Source organism: Aspergillus bombycis (assembly GCF_001792695.1).
Source record: "Aspergillus bombycis strain NRRL26010 chromosome Unknown contig00054, whole genome shotgun sequence".
Classification (NCBI taxonomy): Eukaryota; Fungi; Ascomycota; class Eurotiomycetes; order Eurotiales; family Aspergillaceae; genus Aspergillus; species Aspergillus bombycis.
Genome location: NW_019170056.1, coordinates 81,490 through 106,693, shown reverse-complemented (window position 1 = coordinate 106,693; position 25,204 = coordinate 81,490). Strand labels below are relative to the sequence as shown.

At 48.2% G+C, this 25,204-nt stretch overlaps 9 protein-coding genes across 9 annotated transcripts; 2 read left to right on the top strand and 7 right to left on the bottom strand.

Moving 5' to 3' along the window:
* Positions 1-859: 859 nt before the first annotated feature.
* ABOM_006731 (glutamate carboxypeptidase) lies at positions 860-3,079 on the bottom strand (the record flags this gene model as incomplete). Its single annotated transcript, XM_022533860.1, has 3 exons — positions 860-925; positions 1,041-2,287; positions 2,383-3,079. 3 exons carry the CDS (start codon positions 3,077-3,079, stop codon positions 860-862), a joined length of 2,010 nt encoding a protein of 669 aa, XP_022388202.1.
* A 486-nt stretch (positions 3,080-3,565) lies between these two features.
* Positions 3,566-6,118, top strand: ABOM_006730 (uncharacterized protein; the record flags this gene model as incomplete). The annotated part of the gene is made up of 7 exons (XM_022533859.1): positions 3,566-3,762; positions 3,821-4,688; positions 4,734-4,787; positions 4,850-5,036; positions 5,104-5,287; positions 5,338-5,496; positions 5,557-6,118. The coding sequence occupies 7 exons, from the start codon at positions 3,566-3,568 to the stop codon at positions 6,116-6,118; spliced, it is 2,211 nt and encodes a 736-aa protein (XP_022388203.1).
* Positions 6,119-6,657: 539 nt separating this feature from the next.
* Positions 6,658-8,667, bottom strand: ABOM_006729 (MFS transporter; the record flags this gene model as incomplete). The annotated part of the gene is made up of 5 exons (XM_022533858.1): positions 6,658-6,821; positions 6,894-6,963; positions 7,037-7,073; positions 7,222-8,244; positions 8,318-8,667. The coding sequence occupies 5 exons, from the start codon at positions 8,665-8,667 to the stop codon at positions 6,658-6,660; spliced, it is 1,644 nt and encodes a 547-aa protein (XP_022388232.1).
* Positions 8,668-9,693: 1,026 nt separating this feature from the next.
* Positions 9,694-11,448, top strand: ABOM_006728 (uncharacterized protein; the record flags this gene model as incomplete). The annotated part of the gene is made up of 7 exons (XM_022533857.1): positions 9,694-9,848; positions 9,912-9,978; positions 10,037-10,449; positions 10,507-10,534; positions 10,593-10,870; positions 10,930-11,094; positions 11,142-11,448. 7 exons carry the CDS (start codon positions 9,694-9,696, stop codon positions 11,446-11,448), a joined length of 1,413 nt encoding a protein of 470 aa, XP_022388231.1.
* A 153-nt stretch (positions 11,449-11,601) lies between these two features.
* On the bottom strand, positions 11,602-12,225 carry ABOM_006727 (uncharacterized protein; the record flags this gene model as incomplete). The annotated part of the gene is made up of 1 exon (XM_022533856.1): positions 11,602-12,225. One exon carries the CDS (start codon positions 12,223-12,225, stop codon positions 11,602-11,604), a length of 624 nt encoding a protein of 207 aa, XP_022388199.1.
* A 1,078-nt stretch (positions 12,226-13,303) lies between these two features.
* ABOM_006726 (uncharacterized protein) lies at positions 13,304-13,810 on the bottom strand (the record flags this gene model as incomplete). Its single annotated transcript, XM_022533855.1, has 2 exons — positions 13,304-13,411; positions 13,475-13,810. The coding sequence occupies 2 exons, from the start codon at positions 13,808-13,810 to the stop codon at positions 13,304-13,306; spliced, it is 444 nt and encodes a 147-aa protein (XP_022388198.1).
* A 2,276-nt stretch (positions 13,811-16,086) lies between these two features.
* ABOM_006725 (class I SAM-dependent methyltransferase) lies at positions 16,087-17,532 on the bottom strand (the record flags this gene model as incomplete). The annotated part of the gene is made up of 9 exons (XM_022533854.1): positions 16,087-16,141; positions 16,198-16,280; positions 16,334-16,667; positions 16,714-16,964; positions 17,018-17,084; positions 17,131-17,172; positions 17,225-17,311; positions 17,371-17,411; positions 17,473-17,532. The coding sequence occupies 9 exons, from the start codon at positions 17,530-17,532 to the stop codon at positions 16,087-16,089; spliced, it is 1,020 nt and encodes a 339-aa protein (XP_022388197.1).
* A 563-nt stretch (positions 17,533-18,095) lies between these two features.
* On the bottom strand, positions 18,096-19,834 carry ABOM_006724 (sugar porter family MFS transporter; the record flags this gene model as incomplete). The annotated part of the gene is made up of 6 exons (XM_022533853.1): positions 18,096-18,166; positions 18,222-18,764; positions 18,816-18,851; positions 18,910-19,034; positions 19,084-19,588; positions 19,639-19,834. 6 exons carry the CDS (start codon positions 19,832-19,834, stop codon positions 18,096-18,098), a joined length of 1,476 nt encoding a protein of 491 aa, XP_022388196.1.
* Positions 19,835-22,034: 2,200 nt separating this feature from the next.
* ABOM_006723 (uncharacterized protein) lies at positions 22,035-24,162 on the bottom strand (the record flags this gene model as incomplete). The annotated part of the gene is made up of 6 exons (XM_022533852.1): positions 22,035-22,457; positions 22,543-23,213; positions 23,266-23,610; positions 23,669-23,762; positions 23,830-23,938; positions 23,990-24,162. The coding sequence occupies 6 exons, from the start codon at positions 24,160-24,162 to the stop codon at positions 22,035-22,037; spliced, it is 1,815 nt and encodes a 604-aa protein (XP_022388227.1).
* Positions 24,163-25,204: the final 1,042 nt, after the last annotated feature.

The window sequence follows — 25,204 nt, the reverse complement described above, 5'->3', positions numbered from 1 at the left end:
GTGATCCCTTTCCAGATCGGGGTTCCTATGCATTCGACAGTTCCATCCAGCAAAGAAGAGATGCCACTCGTGGCCATGAGTGGGAAGAAAGAAAAAGCAAAAACACACGGAACTGGGGTATGGTATCCGCTCGTCTGCAGGTTTATTGTTCAACTAGGTGCTTTGACCTCTGTTGAATCAGACAGGGTGTAGCATCCTTCAGTCGCCTCTGTGATAGACTGTGTGCCTAACCTGATCCCCTCCGCCAGCCAGCAAAAAGCAAAACATCGTAATGTGAAAAGGGTATCTTCACCATAGACTATAGTCGGTAGGTGTTCGATCCTCGCAAAACACTCAGTTTGAGGCTACATAGCATACGTACCACCTTCAAGATGTTCATCAGTGCAGGAGCCTCACTAAGCTATTCGTCCGTACGTCGGAGGAGCACGGGACCTTCAAACCCTAACCGCCTACAATCGTCTGACGTTTCTATAGATACAGATCGATAATGCATTCTACTAGGTGAAATGAAATTCAAAGGGAATCGCACCGAACTGTTTGAACTCCGTGTTGTTTGGTTTTCACACATGGAGCATGCATTGAGCAGATCGCTAGCCAGGGAAGCTTGAGGCAGGGGCTGTTGATTTAGCGTTGATTTCCATTGAAACCTTATTTCTAAACTTTCTTCTGGGCTTCGTTGCATCATGTATCCTCTGCTGAAACTATACCGCCTGATAAGACAGTGTACTGAAATGCGACTCTCACAGAATACTAAACTGAAGTGAGTAACATTTGGAGACCATCAATCATTTTCCTGGGTCTGTTCGATTTGGTACCGTCTTTTCCCTGACTTCCACAGCATTGACTACCGAAGACAAGTTCAATATGCGACATGCAGCTGCCCAAAGCAACTGTCTTTTCTATCGGCGCGACAGTCGTACTTGTGCTATCTAGGGTTAGCAACGCAACCACTTCCTGAATACGTCCGACTATTCTGTCTCGGTATGTCTGGCAAACCACATTGATTAGTAGAGATAAACATAATACTGAAGGTGACTTACTTCAGCGGCAGACAAATTACCCGCAGCGATGCTCTGCTGCAGTGCAGGAAATGCGCTCGATTGGAAGTAATACGGTGCTCGCGGCATAATCAGATGGCGACTGGAGCTGGGTTGAGGGTGAGGATCGGCAAACAGTCGCTCGAGCTCGATGTACTTGCGATTGACTTCTCCAGCCTTGGAGAGAAGCTCGGACTCCTCTGGATGGGCTGATATCTGGCTACCCAGATTGTCAGCATACGTATCGAATGCCAACGTCACTTGATGCAAGTCACTGATGGCTTTCTCCATGGAGGAGAGATCTAGGCCTGGCATATTAACAGATTTCAGAGAGCCTTGCAGGAGAACGGCATATTCGTTGACCGTGACAGCGATTAAAACGTCGCTGGCAAGAGCAAAGACCGCAAGGGACCAGATCTTCGTTGTAGTTAGGTGATAATCACGGTTCGGATCCCCATATTGATCCATCCACTCGTCCGTATCGTAGAGAGAATGATATGGGAATGGAGTATCCCCTTCCCCTGCCGAAAAACCAAAGTCCACGCTTGACAAAAGAGCTGTTCCCAGCAGGATCGACCCATCTCCACCCGTTCCCAATGACACTTCGCCACCCCACATATCGAGCATAGTTTGGTTCTTAGCTTTTGTGTTGGGATCTAACACTAAGCCGGCACCATAGCGCATAGCCCGTCCAAGAAGAGGGCTTCCCTGCACATGGAACTGGCTACCTGCACCAGCAGAAACAACATCCAGGTATGCAAAAGCGCTGGTATTCAGCCACTGGTTCTGTTCCCACCAATCCTTTGTGCCCGGCAAACTGAACTCAAGTCCCTCGAAGCTGGCTATTATGATTGTTCTAGAAGGCTTCCACCCTTGAGTCAACGCAGTGCCAAAGCTCCTGGCGACTTCATTTAGGGCGGAAGATCCACTAGAACCATCACCAGCCCCGGGACCCCAGGAATCGCGATGGGTTCCCAGCATAATGGCCTCATCTGGGAATGTGCTACCTGGAATGGTGCCGATGACATGGTGCACCTGCCCATCGGTGAAAGTCGGTTTGTTGCATAGATTTAGCACGATGTTACTAGGGGACGGACCGACATCATATTGAACGTTTTTATAACCCAGTCCCCCGCCTTGCCACCGTTGACCAAACTCTGTGGCAGAAGGGCCATAGCTGTTCAAAGCCCGAAGGATCGGAATGGCATCAGCAAAGGATATGGGCATGGCCGGAATAGTGCGTGTGGAACCTGGTTACACTACCGAATTAGTTGTTTGGGTCATTCATTTGGAGGGGGGGGCGAGGTAGAAAAAACCCACTTGCCTGCAAAGGTCATGACTCCACGTTCGATCATGCTCGGTGGACGAGCTGGCCCGTCTGGAAACGCCGCATATCCATTGGCTTCAGTGATTTCACCGTCCAGCTGGGGATCAGTGTACACAATCAGTCCAGCGAGGCCATACTCTTCCGCGACCTTCATCTGCTCTTGGCGATGAACTCCCATATGGAGTTTTCGCAGAAGAGACGACCCAAAAACCGTTTTGACGACGGCAATCTTACCCTGAACAGTGACATTCGCCTTCAGCAGATCGTCGTAGTCCTCGCGTAGTCCAAAATTGGCAAAAATATATTGAGCTGTGACATTGCCAACGCCTGCCCATGCGAAAAAGCTCGGGATGAATGGTTTCAAACCCGGGCCTGCTCCCGGCGCAGTATCCTCGATTCGATGCGCCTCTAGAACTAGGGGATCCTTGAGGTTGAGATCCAGTAATGCAACACGATGATCGCCAGGATAAGTCAGGTTTACTTCGTGAGTGGTGAGGTTTGTCTGGATGCCAAATCCCTCCCACAAGCCTTTCGTCCACTGACCCTGTTCAAGCCCTTGGCCTGGAAGATGTGATCCGTTTGTATAATAATGGGACCACTCTCGGATCTTCTCAGCCCGGGGAACACTGAGCAGAAGATCCTGCACTGCGTCGTGCGAAAGCGCCAATGTCGGCGAGAGCGCGCAGAGCAGGGTGGCCACGTATTTGAGGGGCATACTCGAGGTGGTACTTGTTCGGTACCTACAGAGATGTAGAGTACTGACACCTAGTGGGGAGTTAGGGTACTGCAATTATATGAAGGGGTCAGACATGTTATGGCGGGGGATCATCGTCTCTCAGACGGAATATCGGTGAGTCCTCTGGATGATGCATCGGATGCCGTTAAAGGAATCCTTGTTTGCTGCCGCCAAGACCCACCCCCTGCATGAATGTATTTTGTGGGGAACCGAGAAGATGTGTTGTCGATACCGCATCAAGATCAGATTACCTCTGTATACCTAATGTCTCCCTCTGTATTGAATCTCTCTATGAGACCAAGCAAATTGTCCCAAGATAGACAAGCGTCGGCTTAGTCATGCAATGAAAGCTCGTAAGAAGCCGAGGCATCTTAATCTCGACGGAGCACTCCGTCAACCTTGCCTACTTACAAACAGTGGACAAGCCTCTACCAACTGCTTACTGACAAACTGGACTTGGCCAGGATGGCTGAATCGGGAGAGAGCCCGAAGGGCATCCTGTCGTCTCCAAGTACGTCTACGCCTGTTCTGCGGCGCGCCCGAGTCGCCTGTAAGGCCTGTAATGCCAGGCGAGTGAAATGTGATGCGGCTGATGGGCAACCCTGCTGGCATTGTCGCACTCGGCAAACGCCTTGTGAATTGATTGAATCGAGACGAGGCAAGTATGTTGGTCTTGGGTTATATGTAGCTATTCCCAGTCAAGGTTACCAACACTGCTAGGTACACTCGGAAGCGGCACACCCGAGCTCGAGATGTAAATGATTCTGCACGGTCACAGGAAACCAGGGATCCACCTGCCGGTAGACGGGTCCAGATGACCCCGGTGGCAGTGGCTCCTGGCGCTACCCACAGCACAATCGATTTGGGCCAGGCCGATCCCGTCCCCAGAACAACCGCACCAGGAGGACATGATCGGGACAGTGGCGTTGAGATACCCCTTGCGGGAATGGCCGACATTGATGGTAGAGACCGACCCCAGAACTGCCAAGAACAGTCGCATCCTCGCTCACAACCGTCGGGCGAATCTGTGAATTTATCGTACGTCGTCGAGGTGGTCTATAGTCCCAAAGATGGTTCAACCGAGCCCTTGAAAGTGCATTACCCCATCCCGGCTTCTATTGCAGATCGACCAGATACCAACCATGCACCACGGATTGAAGAACCGGTCTCCTTGCAAGAGGCTTTCACCATGCTACCCTGCGACGTGGCTGACCAACTAGTACAAGTGTTTTTCCACAAGCTCCACCCGGCATATCCAGTGTTTGATCGACAAAGGTTTATACGGTTGTACCGCCAGGGCCAAGCCTCTCCACTTGTTCTGCAGACTATTTTCTTCTTGGGATTTACGGTTGGCAGTGAAGAACTGGTTCACGCGGCTGGCTATCCTGACCGAGCCACTGCCAGGAAAACACACTACCTTCGGGCAAAGGCATTGTATGATGCCGACTACGAGAATGATCGAATGAATCTTGTGGCCGTCCTTCTCCTCTTTGGATTCTGGTGGGCTGGCCCCGAAGACCAGAAGGACACCTGTCATTGGATTGGATGCGCGACAGCCCTCGCCCAATCATTAGCACTGCACCGGCATGTTCAGTCATCTCCCTGGCTGGAATCTAGACTGACATTATCTTAGCACGTCGCAGTCCGCGATGAGTCAACCCATGAGGTCTTTGAGAAAGCGGATTTGGTGGGTTATATATGTATCGCACTACCGGTTGCAATTTTGTTTGACCAGGCTAACCCAGCTAGATGCGTGACCGGCATACCTCTGCGGCCTTTGGCCGGCCCTGTCGCATACGGGATGAGGACTGTGATATTGAGGACCTAGATGAGGATGACTTCAAATTTGACGATGGCTATGACCAGACACTCATCCCCGTCCAGACGAGCTTTCATATCGCTTATGCGCTTCAAATGACAAAATTAGCCACAATACGTTAGTCGTCACACACCTACGGGCCACGACTTCCCTCCGTACCCGATAGCTCACGATACCCTTCTAGTTGGCGATATCCTTATTGGCGAGTTCAGCCCTCGTCGTGCTGCACTGGATAAATATGATACGGAAAGGCTTGCTGGAAGACTTGCCCAGTGGGAATCCCAGTTGCCGGATGAACTCCGAAAGACGACACCGGATGGATCAGTGGGTGCATCGTTCTGGGCGTCCATGTTACACTTCAGCTACCAGTAGGTGTAGAACCCACCATTGTCGCCATAAATACACTCATCGAATTTAGAAACTGCCTCATCCTTCTATTTCGACCCAAGGCTATCGAAAATCTGTCTCCAGCAGAAGCCGAATGTGATGTCCGAGGACGCATGGCTGCTGACACCATCACCCGTCTTGCAGAGGACCTTTTAGGTGCTGGGATGATCAAGGCAGGGTTAATCCACCTGTAAGACTATCACCTTTCCTGCCCTGCAGAACTTATCCGGACTCCTAACGCATTACATAGTGTCCCGGCTCTGTTCTCTGCGCTCTCCGTCCACACGATCGTCATCTGCCGAAGGGACCCCATACGTGGACAACTGGCCGAAAACAAGTCCCGACAATGTCTATTAGCCTTGAGTGAGCTGGCCAGTAGTTGGCCTGTCAAGATCTGGATTGCTAAAGCATTTATAAACCTGTTGCGAAGGTTGACGGTACAGGGCTCTGCCTCGATAATCAATGTGTCGTCCAGCATTGCGAACAATCGTAGCAACGTAGCGCTCTCGGGTCGTTCGAATTCATCGGGGCTACCTCAGGGGCATAGTCCTAAACAAACTGTGTTGGAGAGTTCCAACAGAAATGAGCCGATGACCCAGGCCAGCTACATTAACGGGCCGCATCTTCGAGACCTTTATCCACCGGGAAACTTCCCACAAGCAGCTGATCACTTTGTGTATAATTCCTTCTGGGCAAGCTACCTTGATAACACGTTCGACGTGGACCTACTTCTACATAACGGTCTAGGGCAAACGCTAGCTGAGCCCTTCGACGGTTTGGATGCGGAGGGTGCAAATTCTCTACAATTTTAGACTACAACGCTTTCACCATTTGTTGGCATGAGTTGTTATATGGGTCATATATCACATATGGCATCGAAATCTTATGGTGCTCTGGCCGCAGTGTGAGACCACCTGTTCTTATACGCATGGCCGATGCGAGGAAGCCTGATGGAAAAGCGATAAGCCACGTTCTCTGGCAACCTGATCTAAACTTGGCTATCGTGATATCAATAGACCAAGGCCTTCACTATATCCATTTGGCCCACCATTGGCCTATCCAGCAAGAATATCAGCAGTAATCTCCCGACAACGTGCACACAGGGCATCCTCCAGAGATGCTTAGCCTACAACCATATGCAACAGCGTCTATAATGCGAAGCAGTTTTGTCAGCTAAAAGTTCTTCTAACAGCCACTCGCAGTATTTCTGTCGTCGGGTGATGGGATGGACTCTTACTGGCATTGCGCCGCCCTGCTCTGCGTCCACTGCTCCCCCCTGAATATGATCATAGATTGATGGGCAACTAGCCACCTTCAAAATGAAGTCGTTGCCTCATTTGTGGACATTCGTTCAGCCCGGTAGAGCGAATTTGCTCTTGGCTCTCAGCGCCTTTCCATATTTAAAAAATAGCCATGGAAATGGCATCATGGCAACGGTCAGAAATGCCAGAAGACTAGTTGCCCACTGATAGCCGAGCTTGTCGTACATTTGGGTACCAAATAAGGGGAACGCAGCTATTCAATCATCAGCAAACGATTACAATAGACTTTTGCTTGCGAGGCTTGGCTGCGACCGAGGAGACGTACCGGCAAACGTGCACCTAGCGAAGCCATTAGCGGCCAAGGCAGATGCCGCGTATTGCGGGTAGGCATCGACCTATGTTGATAGTGAGCACTTCGTGTCTTCTGGATCCCCAAGGAACAATGGGCGTGACGGGGTATGAACATACAAGAAATGTAAAGATGCCAGTGAATGCCAGCAACAACCTGATATCACGTTAGCCCAAAATCATGTAAAAGATTGCGCGAGAAGAATTTCTGCCCAAAACTTATCGAAATGATAGACAGATATCATCAGTTAGGGAACAAGCGCAATTAATTTAGTTGACAGATTGGGGACCCGCCAGATACTCACCCTCCACCAAATACAGCCGATCCAATGATAGGCACTATCCAATGAATCCTCGAGTAGGTAGTCCAACCGAACCAAAAAAGCCCAATAGGAATAAGAAGGCCACCGACAATAGCCGGAGGAAGTCGGTATTCTGGCTCACTGCGTCCGGGTTCTTTGGCATTATTGCTCATCAGACGCCCCCGAATGTTGGACCAGATCGGGGTCGTAGCGGCAGCGAGAACCATTCCAACGATAATCCCCACGAAGGTCAGTCCGCCCTGCCAAAGGTTCATGTCATATGTTGTGCGAAACACCATGGGAAAGGTGCCGAAGAATAAGTAGAGAATGCCCAATAAGATGGCCGAGTAAATATCCAAACAGAGACACATGGGTTCTAGGAAGAGAAGCTGGAATGGTCGCAGAAGTGAGACTACGACGATTTGTCTCCATGTCTTGGTGTCATTCTCCATCGGTGCTCTATAATGATCGTTTCCGGTTTCCCGGCGAAGGGCTCTCGCCTTAGCACGCAGTAGGATGGGGTGGTATGTCTCTGGCGCGAAGAATATCATGCAGATGAGCAGCACAGCGGACCAAATGATCATAATATAGTAGGTCCACCTCCACTCTAAGTGTGAGTTGATGAAGCCGCCCAGCACCGGGCCCAAAGAAGGTCCAATGAATGGTACTGATGAGACAAGCGCCATCGGGGCTTGGATCTGATTCCGTGGGAATATGTCTCCAGCAGTTCCTCCCGCAACGGAAAGGAAGGTGCCCCCAGTAAAGCCATTGAAGAACCGAGAAACGATAATCGTCTGGATATTCTTCGCCACTGCCGATGGAATGGTCCAAACTAGGAACATCGACCACGCGACCAGATAGATGGGTCTGCGTCCGTAGTGCTCGCTCAGCGGGCCAGTGAGCAACGGGCCTGTACCGATTCCCAAGACAAAGGACGATAGCCCTACGGTAGAGATCAGCGTGGATGTGTTAAACTCAGGATCCATCTGTGTATATGTAGTTGTGTAGATCGAGCTAGTGCAAGTCCTACATCCACCTGATCAGCTATTATCTTGGGAAACTAACAGGGTGAACGTCGAGGAATCGAATATAGACCTACACGCATAAGGTTCCGGTACAGACAATCAACACAATCACCCATTTTCTCACCGACGACATGCTTCGAGGGCACATCGGATCTTGGTCACTATCGAACGAGACTTCGCACGGGCCATGGTCTGATCTTGCCAGGGCTCCCTCCAAGCGAGCACCAGGGTACTCTCCGCATTTGTTCTGCGAAAGTTGTTCGCTTCCCCAACTGCCCCTAGAATTGGAATGGCGAAATATGGTGCTTTCGGATGACGGCGGAGTGGATCGATTCGAGCATCCAGGTCTTTCTTTCGCCAGGGTCAATACGTGGTCGTCGTTGGCTTCATGGGTGGCGCCGGAAACCCTTGCTTCGCCAGCCATCTCCGTTATCGTATCCATATTCAGAGCAGAGCGTTGGGCATATGGCGACGATATCATCAGACGACTGATTCCTTTGAGCCTGTTGTTTATGTATCCTTCGCCCAGAATTATGATTTACAAACATCATTTGAATATCAGGCTCGTTGGAGGTGACCCTAATCAGAAATAGAAAAACAATGAACAGGCGAGTGAAAGGGCCTTCAGCTCCATATGAAGCAGAGGGGGCGAAACCGACGACGAAGAAGCCTCGGTGTTTCAACTGCCCCAGGAGACATGGAGCTCAGCCGAGATTGCGATGAACACTTTCTCTCTACTGGAATGCCGAGAAGATCTGACAATTACGTAACAGTACTGATATCTGTTGCTGATGTGGACTATATGAGGTCGCGAGTAACACCAGCTAGTCCTACAAGAGCCGCAGTCCCGTCAGACGAAGCCTGGAATAGCACCATGCTGGTGAATATTTCTTCCTCTTAATCTATGCGTAGAGACAGTGACCCCGCCAAGCTGTTACTGCCAAAGCGACATATTTTATGCAATAGATTGTTATGTCTTCCTTACGTAAGGCATAAAAAATCTCTAATAACCCTCACCGGAAGAAGTGAGTGATTGGCGCAGTTCTCTCGAGGATAGCTTATGTTGTCTATATCCATAGATCTTGTATATTATACTCTGTAATATTGGGATCCCTGGTCGATACTCTCCCTGGCTACTGTTGTGAAACTTTCGCCGTCGTTGTTCCAGCTCTCAAATAACCTCGCCTAGGTTGTATGGCTTCGCCCCACTTCGCTCCCCGGCTAAAGCATCTCACCTGCTTGGTGGAAACCTTGGGATAAACTGTACAGAAAGATCTCTGGTATGTCGCGGGAGGGCGCGCCAAGTCTCGAACACTTATGGTTAACTCGGCCGACTGGAGAGCATTGAACTTGATAAAAGCCCCTTGATCCACCTTTGAGCGCTCCTAACGAAAAGTATATATACGAACCTGCGGGTAGCAGAGTACCGAGTCACTTCATATCAGCCAGCATGAGCTCAATTCGTCGGGAGGAGCATATCGATGCAGCCGTATCTCAGCATCGCTTGTCAAGGCGAGCTGCAGAAAATTTTGCATACCGAGATGTCTGGGGTCCACGCGAAAAGTCCATGGCCAATCCCTGGTCACCAGAAAACCCCGATGGGACGTAGGTTCATCTGGTACCAATTGGTCAGCATTTTATAAGAGTCTGTTCTGACTGATCGCGAAGCATTATACTTCGCCTCGCGGAGAATAGCCTTCTGCATGACGAGATGGGGCAGTTGATAAAGGAGCAGGTGGATAACCCCGCCTCATAGCTCTCTAGTTGCATGTTCTCATTTCTCATGGGCATAGATCACTGTCCTTCCCTTGAGTCACCTTACCTATAGCACAGGCCCACGAGGATCACGTCGTCTCCGGCGTGCCGCAGCTGCATTTTTGAATGAAGAGTTCCATTCTCGTAAGACCATTACGCAGGACAACATTCTTATCACACCTGGCTTGGCCAGCGCCATTGACGCCTTAACCTGGGCCATTTGCAACGACGGGGATGGCATTCTCGTGCCCCAACCATATTACAACGGATTCGATTTTGACACTTTGAATCGAAGCAATGGCCGGGTGATTGGGGTTAAGTACGAAGGGGTGGAGGGATTCTCGGACTTGGACGATTTGTTCAGTCCGGATGTAAACAGGCGGGCCCTGGAAGTCGCTCTTCGTGAAGCTAGAAAGAAGGGTATAACCATCCGTGCTCTTTTGATCTCCAAGTAGGTGACCCCGTACAACGAAGGTAATTGACTATCTACTAACAACAACATCTCAAGCCCACACAACCCCCTGGGACGATGCTATGTCCGTACTCCCTCTCTGGCCTGACTCATAAACCGTATATCCGCTAACTATTTTGCAGCCTCCGGAAACTCTTCTTGAATTTGCCTCTTTCTGTGGTAGAAACAAATTACATTTCATCTCCGATGAGATCTACGCAAAATCAGTCTTCCCCAATATTGCGATGCCGACCCCGACACCGTTCGTGTCCACACTCGCTCTTGACCTTCGCAATGTCATTGAGCCAAACCTCATCCACGTACTTTACGGCGCAAGCAAAGACTTTTGCGCGAACGGATTGCGCCTCGGGCTTGTGTGCACCAACAATGAGGGGTTGATTGGCGCAATGTCTAGTATTAGGTTCGTATTGAAAGCTGTGCCTTGTCCTGGAGGCTATCCCTAACATACAATGCACATAGTATGTTCTCTTGGTCACCCCATGTCCTCCAGGATGTCTGGGCAGCCATGTTAGAGGACAAACCAAAACTGGAAGACTTTATGTTCAGAAAGTGCGAACTCATGGCAGAGAATTATCATATAGCCACGTCTTTCTTCCGGGAACGCGGTATTAGCTACTACGAGATGTAAGTGTCTTGGCGTGTGATATTAGGCATAGACTAATGCGATCAAGGAATGCTGGGCTCTTCATCTGGGTCGATCTACGACATCTGCTCATACCCAAATCGTTGCGGCAACAGGCCGATTATAGGGAACTGAGAACTACGTCTCCTGACGCTAGCATATATAGACAACGTGAGCAAGTCTTTGCAGATATATGCGCTCAGAATGGCCTTATGATTGCCCCCGGTAGTATATACGCGGCAGAAGAGTTTGGATGGTTCCGGCTTACATTTACGGTGGGGAAGAATGCGTTAGAAGAAGGGCTGAAGCGTCTTGAAAAGTCATTGAGCGCAGCTGAGACAGATATGCAATGTTAAACCAAGGCTGGTTAAATTAAACCATGATTGGGAAAGGCCGGCAACACCGCTTGGAAAATGTACGTCAGCTATTGAATGTTGATGGGATGGTTATTCTGTCACTACAATAACTCCCACATCCATGGCCAGCTCTCGATGCTATAAGTGTCTTCCTCACGGCCAGAACCTCTGATAGCAAATAGACTTAACACCAACCAACTCTTCCGGCATTGGCTCCTCACTTGGGGCCAGTTCCCGAAAGATATAACGTTCCCCTTGGAGTGCGGCCTTGACCCAGTATTTCCGCTCCACAGTCTTCGACTTATCAAACAGTGATACCAGCTTTCCTGCAACGCCGCTCCTCTGGGATGCATGCGAGATCGTTTCCTGGACGATGAAATAGCATTCTTTGACGTATGGCTCATTCTTTGGGTGCATTAAATAAACGAGGGCCTTGCCCTCACACGCGCGTAACTCGCGTAGATATGGCCCTCGAAGTTCGATGACCGCGATGGGTTGGAAACGGCCTTCTGGGGTCCACAGCTCCATACGTTGGTCACCCATCTTTAGCAGGAAGGAGTAGAATGCGAAGAAATCGGTTCCTGGATGCATGAAAGATAGATCCTTGTTCAGTAGGTCACCTAGCGTCTTGACCATGGAGTCGTCGCATCCGCCTCTGTAATGCCAGTCTGGATAAAAAAACACGTCAATAGTCTCTGCCACTGATTCTGCGTATGACGGAGGATTCAATCCCGTTATTGGAGTAGGTGGCGGTCCCATCTCCGATTGTTGCTCCATGTTGCCAACAGTAAATGCGAGGGTACAGACGGGGGATGTATCCCGAAAGTTGGATGTGGGAACGCAAAGGTGTTTAGTATGAGGCTGACTAGTAAAGATATGATTCGAGTCATCCGTGCGAACCCTATTTAAGATGTGGAAACTAAGCCTTATTGTCCCCTATTACAACCCTTTGTTTCAGTCATATTTGTGGTCGCCTTTTCGTTCATAGTGTCAGTTCTACGGGCACCACAAGAGGCATGGTTATATTGCTTAAACATGGCGTTTTCCGGTGAGTTTCGAGATTGCATAAACGCAGCACTGTACATTGCACTCTCGGCCAAGCTATAACAGTCGGCGTAGTAGAAGAAATAGAAACTCACTGTATCATGTCTTTGTTTAGATAATGGCTCAAGAGACTCACAAGGTTTGAACCATAATATGATGACGTCTTTGTCTCTTGCTTTATATCTGGCTTTTGAGTTCCTTGATCGTATATCTAGATACGCAGTACTTTCCAAGGATTTCAAGGTTACCCCGGAGAATACACAGGTGTCTTCGTTAATACCCCCATGTGGAGGTGAGAAACTGCACATATGTCCTGCAAACAAAAAAGGGCAGGATCCGTATTAGCTCTGAGCTGGTCTCTGGCAATTACCACGAATTTATCGCTCTGACTTTACCAGTCTTCTCACAGAGATCGCTGAGACAGGGCCAGCCAAGAACTATACCACTATCATGTAGAGCGGTGCATTCATTCTTAAGCAAGATAGATCCTCCTGCGACAGGCCATAAAAGAAGGACATACAAGGTGCTATGACTGGGTATGTTAGCCCAACTAGGGAAATCACTGATAACATAATCGAGGTTCATGGGGGTAAAGACATGCGACCAAGAGTAATATTAGATATGAGAGGTATGCAGAGGATAATTTCTGACATGTTGGGTATATCGGTATGAATTAAACAATATAGAGAAAGGAAATGATGTGATAAGAGCCATATTAATGAATAGAAATCCCAAGTAAAATCAGTACCGAGTGGCAGAGGGAAGAAAAAGATGCTTGTGCTCCACGGCTGATGCAAGGATTCATATCACCTTAAGATCGATAATATTTTCTTAGTGTGCCCACAGCCATTGTGAAGAGTATAAACCCAACAGCAGTTGCAGTGAGGCCGGCTCTGCGTTTTGAACTGATTTGAGGAGTCTAGCCATTAACAGTTGAATCAGCAATTCTTGTTATAGAAAGAATAATCATGAATTGACCTACCTCTCGGATTGGGGAGTTTTCTTTCAATGGCGAATTGGGTCGATCTTCCTCGTAGTCGATGTCGATATCCTCTCCCAGCTCGGCATAATACTCTTTGAGTTGCGAGATCTTGGAGCGCACGAAGTCTTCTCGGCCACTATGGATGCCAACGTTGGTGGTGAAACTCCGCACCCTTTCCGCTACAGATACCCTTGGGCCCCAGCAAAATTCATCGAGCATTTCCCAGTATATAAGATCCACAGAGGAGACCATGCGGCATGCTAAATAGAACGAGGCACTTTTAGTCTGAATTGGCTCCCGCATCTGCGTTGAAAGTTGATGTTTCTCGGAGAGCATCCTTTCTTCCTTCTGTTCTAATATCTCCACGAAGAGACTGGCTTGGGAAGAAAAAGCTCAAGGCACTTGCACCCATATTATTTATCAGTTTCTGTGGCTTCTCAAGCAGTAACCACCATGGTATACTGCCTGCGAATTGAGCTGCGGCTGTATAACAAAACTCCCAATCAATAACGCCCGTTACCTGGAACGAACCATCGACAAGTACATTTCCAGGCCCCAGGTCATCGCAGAATAACTTGAAGGGCCATGGGTATTATTTTCCAGAGAGACAAAGTGCCCTGCAGCGGCCTTCATTAAATGACGACATGCATATTTCTCACGACAGTCTATCGCATCATATACGCTGTTCCGCTATTCCGCTGTTCCTGTAAGTGTTTCGATTGAAGATGGAGTAGTGAGACAATATAATCGGTAGAACTCTGGTAAGGGACAGAGGGAGTAAGTTCGTTGATACCACACGTCCTGATCAGTTCATTCATCTCTAGGGTAAGTGGGCCTTGATCAATAAGTAGATTACCAGCTTCATCCAGGCCAAGGCTGTCAATACATTGGAAATCAAGCCTCCAGAGCTCTAACAGGATTTCTGCCATCTGAGAGTATAGAGCCTTGAGCACAGTCTAGTCGATATTAGGATCCAAGAGACCTTCTTTTTCTTGCATGTCATCTTTCCGGAGTATATCAGACATCTTCCTGCCTTCGATCCACGTCATGATTATAAAGGACCAAGGCCGGTAGGGTTATCCTGTGAGGCACCATAGGCAATGACTTTGGGAACAGGGACTCTAGTGTTTCTCACAATAAACCTCATGAGGGCAACTTCTCGCTGTACCTTCTCATCCAGGAACATCGACTTCCCAGGAAGCAGAAAACGAATGAGCCAATCTTCACCATTATCATTCCAGTGGAGACGAAAGCTGAAATTAAACGAACCACAATGCATGGAACGAAGCAGACACCGGTCGTCGTTCCGGTAACGACCCGCCAATTCGCAAATGCCTTTGGCAGAACTCGAGCATAGGTTCACTCATTCCTTTTTTAGTTTCTCATACTTGGTAAGGCTGAAGTCATCAAAGTCCATGATATGCGATTTGACAAAGTGTACGTTCGATGTAGAATACTATATAGTGCTAGGTTCAACATTTCAGTTACTTCTGGGGGTTAATGTAAACAACAGGACGGACCGCTTCCTTAATTAGGCGCTGGCAAGCGTGTCTTATCATGCATAACGTGACGGGACAATAACTACTAGTAGTTACTAGGGTGTATGATATGGCTATAGATATGTCATGAACGCCTTAAGTCATGAGAGTCTTTCTAGAAAATGGGCTAATAGCTTACTTGGGGGGTTACGAGATGCAGTCGGGACAGCTCAGTACCTATCAGAAACACGCTAAAATGAAGGATTTCGTCCCTATGAAACATGCACAGGGATACTGGGAAAGAAGTTAAGACTACCTATATGTGTCTCTTTCCCACCTGTAGCAGCAGACGATTCAAAATAGACGATAACTGGCATCAACCAACGCTTGTATTCTGCGTATTCGTGTACTAGCTAGTGAGATCTGTGCAAGTCAGCGACCCAACTTCCGCAGCATCGGCACGAGTCGATAAAGAAACAAAAGAGAGGAAATCCGAATCACCATGATGAGGATTGTTTGTTCGCACTTTCGGCCTCTTTCCTTCTCCGTTGTCTTTCCCTTTGAGAAGATCGACCGGCTTCAGTCATGAACGTGATGTTCGTTTAGTCCATAAGCGCTTCGTCTAAAGCTGCGTGATCCTCGGGTCTTAGGGTTTTGGATTCGCTGTCTATCCCTTCCAAGCTTTTCAGTCTTGTGTTGTGCCGAGCACCCTCGTTTGGATGCATACTGGGGCTCATATTGGAATTTCTAGAGGAATTCCAGATGCAAGACGCTGTTTGTAGAAGATTATCGGTGATTGTGTGTCAACTACACCTGTTTACAGGAACTTGTGGTGAGGGGTCAGCTAAGATAAGAGTACATAGTCTTACAGGTAGGTAATTAACAAGTACTTCTTGGATTACAAATGATCGCCAATCGTCGTTTGTTTTGGCTCAGATAGAGCCTAATTTAGCCCAGATTCCATGGGTTTAATGTCAATTGGGTGCGATTTACATCCTATCTTCGGCTGCTCCACTGTGGATTTGGAATCATGAGTGTATATAGTCGCACATGTAGTCACAAGCTGGGGATAAGCGGATTGTACATGAATCAACATAAGCATAAGTCTTAAACCTACATATTTATGACCGAAGCTCACGCGGCTTCTACAGATTCTCCCTCCAATGGCTTCCGTCCATATACAACGACCCTGCAATTGTCAGCATAGTGTTATCCTCAGATGTTCATTGTCCCAGATATACATACATCTCTTGATACGCATGGATTGACGAGTCTCTCAGAGTATTTCGCATCCGAGCAAGATACACTTCTACTTCGTCGCGTGTCCACTGGCTGAGTTAGCATATTGACGGGCTGCGCAAGTAATTCGATACCCACATACACCTAGAACATTCGTAAACAACATCATCGCATACCCTTCAATAGCTTCCTCGGCATAGACTCGGTTCAACTTTCCCAAAAGCTTGAGTTGAGGATCCTTTGGCCATTGTCCAATGGGGCACTTGTATCGACACTCGACGACATCGACAAACCCTGCCTTCTTGATTCGGTCTTTGGCTTCGTCGACAATCCGAAAGGTTTTCCCGAATGTATCTCCAGCATTGAGGAAGTGCTGCGCCCATTCGCTATACATAGTCCCGTTCGTAGTTCCATCGTCGGATTTGCCTTGGACTGACTGTTCGAGCTGCTCGATGTATCCGCCTGGCTTGATGTGCCTGGTCTCGTTAACAATTATTCGACGTCAATGACGGCAAATCGTACTTGTAAGCCTTCTTGTAGAACTCATCCCAGTCCGACACGCAGCCATAAAGACCACGCACGTGCACGAAGTCGAAGGTATCGTTCTTATATAGCCACTGGTCACTGCAGTCATCTACCTCAAACTGCACATTTGGTGGGGTAAACGATGGCTGAATGGGCGATAAGTCGGTTCCGATAACTTTGGCTGAAGGGTGCATGTCGCCGAATTCTATCGCCCATAGACCTGTTCCCGTCCCGATGTCCAGGACATTCTTTTCCGTCAGCGCCTTTCTTTCACTCGCGTACATAAGCGGGAGCAGCTCACTTGAAGGCCATCTGCAATAGGAGCTAGGTATAGTCTGCCGTTTAGAAGTAGACGATAAACCTCGTGTCTTTTACAATTAGCCCAGGCATGTGCAAGGCACCCAGAGGCCATACCCGATTTGCATGCTCTCCTGGGCTTGATCATCATTCGGGCCCCTGCCTAGGTCAGCAGCCAATGGTAAAATGACAAACCATTCACTTGCTGTACCAATAAGCGCCTGCATGATATGCATGGTAACGGCGGCCGTTCTCGTAGTAGTAGTTGGTGATGCTACTGCGGAGCGAGGTGAGTTCACTAATAGGTTTAGATTAGTCTTGAGGTATTGTTGTCGCCATTTCCCTTGCTGGACGCACGACTGAGAATCTCCAATTTCTGATTCGCTGGGATCCGTGTCCTACGTGAAAATCATCAGTAGGATATAACGTGCATTGATGTTTGCTTCATAGGGTGCTCACAACAGTGATAAAGTTTTCATCTTCAGTATCGATTTCCAAAGGAAGGGAGTGGTTGGCCATGGTGGCTTGGGGTAGCAGGCAATGGTTTTACGACGAAAGTACTTGGCGGGAAGTGAAGGAGCTGAAAGAAAAAAGAAGGGTAGAAATCCACATGATTAAAGAATCCCGATCCTGGGATGGAAAAACCGCTAATAGAGGGTAGAATTGACCAGATATAATAAGGAGAGTAACGTCCAATAACACGTGCTGGAGTTTATCAGGCCACGTACTAAGGCTTTAGTTCAGCGGTACCTAGCAATAACAGGGAACGGTTGATATTAATTCTGGTACTTTTGCTCTTCTTTGCTTTCCTTTTGTGGGTTGATCTGTTGACTTATAGGCAGGGATCGGAGGAATTTGAAGAATGCGAATGGCAGGCCGACCCACATGTGTAAAGCAAAATCAGGAAGAGTCCGTCGTGCCCAAGACCTGGTTTACTCATTACGGACAAGAGTACCCTTTCGACTTTTGTCACAAGTGGGAAATCCTTCATTTATGTAAGTGATATCACTCGCAGCTAGCTATATTGCCTCTTGCAGAGACAACCAGGGACACATATACCAGGCTCTCCATCCAAGACTTACTCACCGTCTATCCTGGGCCTGTTCATCTAGTGGCCTTTCTTTATGATATAGCCCCACTTTCGAGTTAAAGACTGCAGAGGATCGTCAGCAGGTAGCCCGAATGTCTCATGCTTAGACGATACTAACCTTCTTCCATTTCCTCCAAAGACTTGCCTGTTGTTTCTTTGATGAACAACCAGGCATAGACCACAAGGATCCAATTGAAGATGCAAAACATCAAAAACATGCCCCAACCCATACTATCGAGGGCATGAGGTGTTGCTTGTGAAAACACAAAATTGAACAACCATTGAGTTGCGGTACCGACCGCAATCCCGACCTCACGGATCCTAGTAGGGAAGATCTCGCTCATATATAGCCATGGCACCGGACCCCAGGACATGTTATAGCACATGGCCTCAAAATAGACCATCAGAATAGAGGCAATCCCAGCAGAGCTAATGCTGGTAGCATCTGGGTCTGGGGGATATACCTTAGCCAGGATCCCCACGATCAGCATCAGTAAGCCCATGAAAAAGGCGCCGATGATAAGCGACCACCGTCGGCCAATGCGCTCCACGAGAAACAAAAGGAAGAACCAGCAGGAGATTACTTTCGCGACTCCAAAGAAACCGCTCACAAACAAACTATTGTCACCAGCGCCGACCGCCTGGAATATCTGAGGAGCATCTGTACGTGGTCAGCTAACTTGCACGTTGGTGCGGATATCGGGGTGCCAACAGTATGCCAGGGAAGTATTTCCCGTTATCTGAACACCTGTTTGTTGTTAGTCTCCATGGCGAATCGTGGGTGAGCATGATGACCAAGATCGTACCTATCTGAATTGTGACTGCAATGCACATTCGATGTAGGTTTCCCGGTACTCGCAGTATTTCTTTCCATGTTACGCCTTCCGTCGCCAGGTTTTCAGCTTCAATGCCGTCTAGAATTTCCGCCATTCTACACGGAATTAGTGTCATAATCTTGCATCCTTGGAATAACGACTCACTCTGCTCGGACTTCTTCAGTCTCCTCCCCTCCTCGAATCCACACCAATGATTGTAAAGCCTCGTCGTGCCGTCCCTTCTTGGCCAGCCAACGCACACTTTCCTTCAGAAATAGCATCCCAAATCCTAATATCCCACCTGGCACTAACTGCAGCCCGATGGGTATCTGCCACTGGCTCTCACTGGTTTCAGGGATATGTTTCTCTACTGCATAGTCGATCCAATATGAGAAGAACACTCCCAGGACAAAAAAGCCCTGGAAGAAGCTTCCTAGCCTTCCACGAATGGACTTGGGAGCCATCTCAGAAGTAAACATGGGGACAATGACGGTTGCCATCCCGACCCCGATGCCACTAACTACCCGTGCGACATAGAATGCAGCTACTGAATGAGTGGGAATCACTTGAATGATAGCTCCAATACAGAAGATGAGGGAGGCGAGTGCGATCGACCATCGACGGCCATATTTGGCGGTGAATGGCCAGACGAAGAAGCAGGCGAAAAAGGCTTTGCGGTCATCAGTCGAAGTTCATATATCGAAGTTTGAGCGCACTCACCACCAGCCTGTAAAAGACTGTTAGAATTGGAGTTGATCGTTGACTTTTGCGCCTCGGAGTATCTAAATGAGTTCTGAAATGATTTTAGGGTGAGGACGCCTCCAATTATTCCAGTGTCATAAGCAAAGAGAAACGAGCCAGTACAAGCGAGGGCGACTGTATAGTAGGCCCTTACAAGGCCTAGCGTCTTCCCCATGTTGGCTGGAGCCGTGGACGAGACTCAGCTGTGTGTACCACGACGAAAAAGCACGGCAACTGATTACGACAGGGCAACGGACTAGAACGAGAAGGCCTTATGTGTTCGGCGGGGCACAATGGAAAAGCGCCATAAGCTCCAAGGACTCTCTGAGATACCTGCCAGTGTATAAAGCGTTGCGATCGCGGGCTAGATGATTGCGGTATATCAACTAAAATAACACCATTGAAGGCGGGACGAGATTAAACATTCATAGGGCCGAGCTCAGCCCTAGTCTGGGGTTACTGGTCATGGGAAGTCTCATCCCTGGGCTGCTGGGTCAATCAAGGAGAGCCATGAAGATGCCAAGCGGTGTTGGATGCGGAGGTAGGGTCTATCCCATCTTGTGATTGGGATGTTGGACGCCAATGCGCAAGGGCTGCTGGCTTATTTGCTCGCCTGTCGGCTCCTGGATATTGGCCTCATTAGCGCTTCCAACCTTAACAGGCGGAGTATTCTTACCTATCAAGTATCTCTCTCGCCGAATGCACGGCTCAGAAAACGCGCACACTGGTCGCTTCAAGCTTCGTTATCTTTGCGATCATCTACTCCGCGACATGACCATGTGGGTATCACATATAGCTACCGGTCCAACGTGAAGAAAAGAAGCCTTAACCCACCGCTGGCTGGACGCCTAAACCGTGCCATTTCCGCTTGACTTCCGAAAAGGGAACTCAGCGGTGTCGATCGCAATGCCACACGTCACAGCAAGAAGACCGTCTCGATTCTGCGATGATCAGCAGTAACCTCGTGTGTCGTGGTTGTGTTGGTTACACGGTCTCACCGGCATCTTAACCCTAGCACCCTATCCAGCCATAAGAACGGATCATGACCAAACCACCGCTGGATATGCTGGTGGATATGCCATCATCAGTTTCTTTTTCTACTGTTTCAGCGCTCGCGCTCTTCAAGTATTATTCAAACCGGATGGCAAATATCATTTTGATCTGATAGTCCAGTACTGCGGATGCATTTTACACCAGAGGCCTGCCAAAAGCCGTTGCTACCTTTTCGCAGCGTTCGGACAGACCTGGTTCGACAATTTCAAGCCAAGATCAAATTGCGTGTGAAGATATGTTCCTAAAGACACAGCGTAACATACACAGGGCCACGGGTACGAGTAGAGTCATGGAAAGGGTTAATTTCTTTTTGGCAGGCTCGTATTCTGAAACCCAGTGACACCCAGACGGGGACATGCCTGGTTCGGTTTCTAAGCCACATACACACTCTCAGACTTTGAACGTTTGCCATCTCACTCAGTACATGAATGACAGTCAACGAGAGCCGAATCAAGCGCAAACGAGAACTTTGTATTTAAGGTTAATATCGAAACGCATCCTGAGCAACCTAAGATCATTGACAATTCTGTTGGTTCACTAGATATCAGCAGCCGCAGAGAAAGTAGATGGGATACTACAAACCCCTGTATCTGACACATGAGGGTCTGTAACGCATTCCAGCCCTGGACAACAGGTCCCTATAGGACCGGCGATGGACACGCAAAGAGCTCCGCGTTGAAGACAAGAATCGCAACTGCCCGAAGACTTTGGGAGAGTCTGTGCACTAGCAAACAGGACCGATATGGGGAAGAGGAGGAGCATTGGTCTCATTGTGACAGGATGCTTGGTGATCGTTTTAAGTGACTCTTGGAAATAGGTAGTATAAGTCAGCTATATGATGATATGTAGGTAATATAGAAGTATATGTGAAGAATTGAACTGTCCTAGCACTTTGGGGCAAACAACCAGCTTTTATAGTTTTTTTGTCACGCACTGCCTCGTTACACTATTTGTATGTGGCATGGCCCCCTTGCATTTGCCTGGGTCAATCCGGGAAGGGATACGAGCGTATGTTGGAGCCTGGATGAGATACAAGTACCGGTGAGTTGCTTTGGCATCGTCTCACTAGCAGAGAAGTTAAGCGAAGAACATATAATAGTCTTTAGAATTCCGCCTAGGACACCCAAACCAAGATCTTTCCTGTCATTCATAATCGTAATAATCAATTTCGAAACTCCCCTCACTCTACCTGTATATCTCGCTCTAAGTATCTGCACACTTGAGACGGCACGATCCCCAATCTAATATTTCTATCATCGACCATCCGCCAATCCACTGCAAGGACACCTGTGTCCTGTATTTTTACGGGGAAGCATCGAAATTCAACGAACACACAAAATTGTCCTTCCGCCATCCCAGGTAATACGCTTTCGAATTGTCATTTTAAAAACTTTGTGTGCGGCATTGATTACAGAGCTTTTCTCATCCAGGAGGTGGGCAGAGGGTGCAAAAACCAAAGCCTCCCCGGTTTGCAAACGTGCGATCTCGTGAAGCCCATCAAGGCATAGTTCAGAACTGCTGCTATTGTTTTGGTCACCAATAGGGACGTGCTTCCTGATGGTCCTATACCACTCAGGGCTTGTAAACCGATGGATAATTGTCATAGAGCAAAGATCAATCAGCCGCGGCGAGATGGTCGGCTCCTGCGTGGAGATGACGGTCCGAACCCCTAGGTGGCGTTGCTGGCGAATGATGTTAAGGAATGTCTCGGTCAAGTCCTTGGCCGCTGGTGTTTCACTCATGTACTAAAACGTCGCGTTAGATGGATCAACTAGGATAGCTATGAAGGCTTATGATTGATATAGACTGAGCCAGGGTGGTATATCTTACCTTGTGAGCTTCGTCTGCCACGATCATCTTACCCCGCGAGGGATGGGCATGAAGGAAGAGATCAATAGCAATACGAAAAAGGATACAGGTGGTAGCCTGATCCATGAATGGGCAAGACAAATCCAAGATAGTGATGCCGCCGTCGGTGAAGTAGTCGCTATTGTGCTCCTCTTTGAGGTCTAGATAGGAATCAAGTAGATCTAATCTCTGATGTAAAAAGGGTGTTTGCATGCGGTCTAGCTTGAGATCCTCTAGACGTCTTCTGAAATCGAGATAATCAAAAGTTCCTCCCTTGTTTTCAATAGCCATTTCACGGAGCACTCTGACTACCTGGCTCATGTATAAGGGCATTTGGCTATCCTTTCCGATGGACATAAGACATAACATTGTACTGATATTCAAGTGATGTGTCTTGAGTCTGAATGGTTGAACATCAACATTTGGTATCTGGGAGTATATTTTCTTGAGATTGTGGAAATTCGACGGAGGCACCAGGACTCGAACGGGGATGGAGAGTCCATGCTTCGACCATTCCGGCAAAACCGAAGAGAGGAATGCAGCTTCGCACGGCTGGGCACTAACATTCGAACTGTACTCATTGAAGTTGAGCACCAGTGTGGAGAGTGGCTGCTTCAGAGCTCCTAAAATGGGCAATGACAAGGAGCAATTCTCTAACATCGAGGTTAGCCTTATGCAAAGATGCACGCCAAATGTCGATGTTACCGATTATGCAGCTTGTGGTATGAGACTTTCCGCTGCCTTGGACCCCGCATATAAAGGCCGAGAATGGTACGTTTGTGTTTAGCATAACTCTAGGATCCGGGGGTAACACTGATTGCCGAGCCCTTAATCCACCCATAAGAGCAAATTGAGGTGGCATAACACTTGCAATAGAGGATATCAGAATCGCGTTCTGGGCAATAGTATAATTCTGGTCCTTGGTAATACAGTCATCTTGATCGTTAGGCTTCAGGAAGCACATCTGGTTTTCCAGAGAAGGCACGGTCGATGAGGTGGAACACGACGCACTTCCATTTCGATTATTGACCGAAAGGTAATCCTGGAAGTCTGCATTACTTGTTATAAACTGTTAGAAGAAACAAGAAAGAAATAATGACTGTCAGACCTTGTAAAATTGCATGGCCATTCTGCTTCTCTTTGTTCACAATGTCGTTGCTTATGTCTTTCTCTGGGCTCGCTTTTCTGTCACATCTTGTGGCCTGGTATCTGTTAGAACCATATTCCTCTCACCAACCTGGTTTAGTGGGGATAATGTACTCTACTTACATCATCTGCTCCCTTATTCTCTCCCTCATTTTGATGGTTGTAGGTCTTTGACGGCTCAGACTGTGTCTCTACATCCTTTCCACTACGCTGCTGCAGAGAGAAAGCATAGCTAAGTCTGACATCAACGCCAGCACCCAAAGAATGAAGTGGCTCGACTTACTCGACCACGACTTGGTTAATACGACTCGCTTGATCTGGGTACTTGGCAAGAAACCTAGATTTGATTGCTTCCTTGTCGACCTGGCCCCTCTTCGAATACATATCCCTGATAGCTTGACGTATATCAGATTTCAGGTGCGTGGGCTGCTTCTTGATCCCTGATTTCTTCGACATCTCAGGCTCTTAAGTTCTCAGGCTCTCTTGGTACAATGAAGCTGAATGCATAAATGAAAAAAAAAAAGCGCGTCGCAAGAGTTGCTCATGCTGTAGGAAAGTGAATGTGGAGGTCACGTGTAACAGCGATGTACACCCCCCACTACTTGGACACCAGACAAGGCTGACACGTTTCACGGCTGATGAGGCCAGGGATAATCTAAAATGACTCGCAAGGTGCAAGTTTATGCAAGGCTTTCTCATCATTGCAGAGCAAAGTCGAATTGGAGGCCAAAAACTGACAAGGAGGTGTGTTATTGTGTGACAAGAGACTATAATGCTCGAGTGGGCATTGCTTTACGCTTCGCCCAGTGAGAATTCGGAAGTATGCACAAAGGCGTACCCCGATAGACTACTTGTCAAGTTGTACTGTCTATGACATTGCGTGTATTGGTCGCATCTCTCTGGAGATTCACCAACGATATTTCGGTGTTTCATGATGGAAACCTAGTGAACAGTCTTCTGGTTGTAGGCCTTGAGGTGTTGGACTGAAGATGCAATTCCAAGTTATTCCCGAGGGTCATCCCTGCTGTTATATAGATTCAACAATAAGATACTTTTTCAAAGTGTTGCTGCTGTGGCACAAGCCGCCAAAGCTCTTAGCCATGAGAGAAACACTATATTTAGGAACCGGGTTGCCATGGCATATTCTAGACTTCAGCATTGCTTTGACTGGATACTTACAGCTGAGATAAATTTCATACAGTAGCATAGCAACGTTTGAAAATGAAAAAGAGGGGTAAAACGAAACCGAATCTTTTGGTTACAGAGATGCATGGAACAAATACAAAAAAATCTCTCCCTCGGGGAGTCGAACCCCGGTCTCCCGCGCTTGTTCCTTGTGGGATGACAAGCGGAAATCATGACCGTTAGACCAAGGAAGATGAGATTGATCGAGTTACTGCTCGACCACTTGGCTCGTTGGTTGTTGCAGCGCTTCATTTATTGTCAATTCAAACAAAAGCTTTACTTCAAAGAAGACGGTCGGGTGACTGACAGTTTC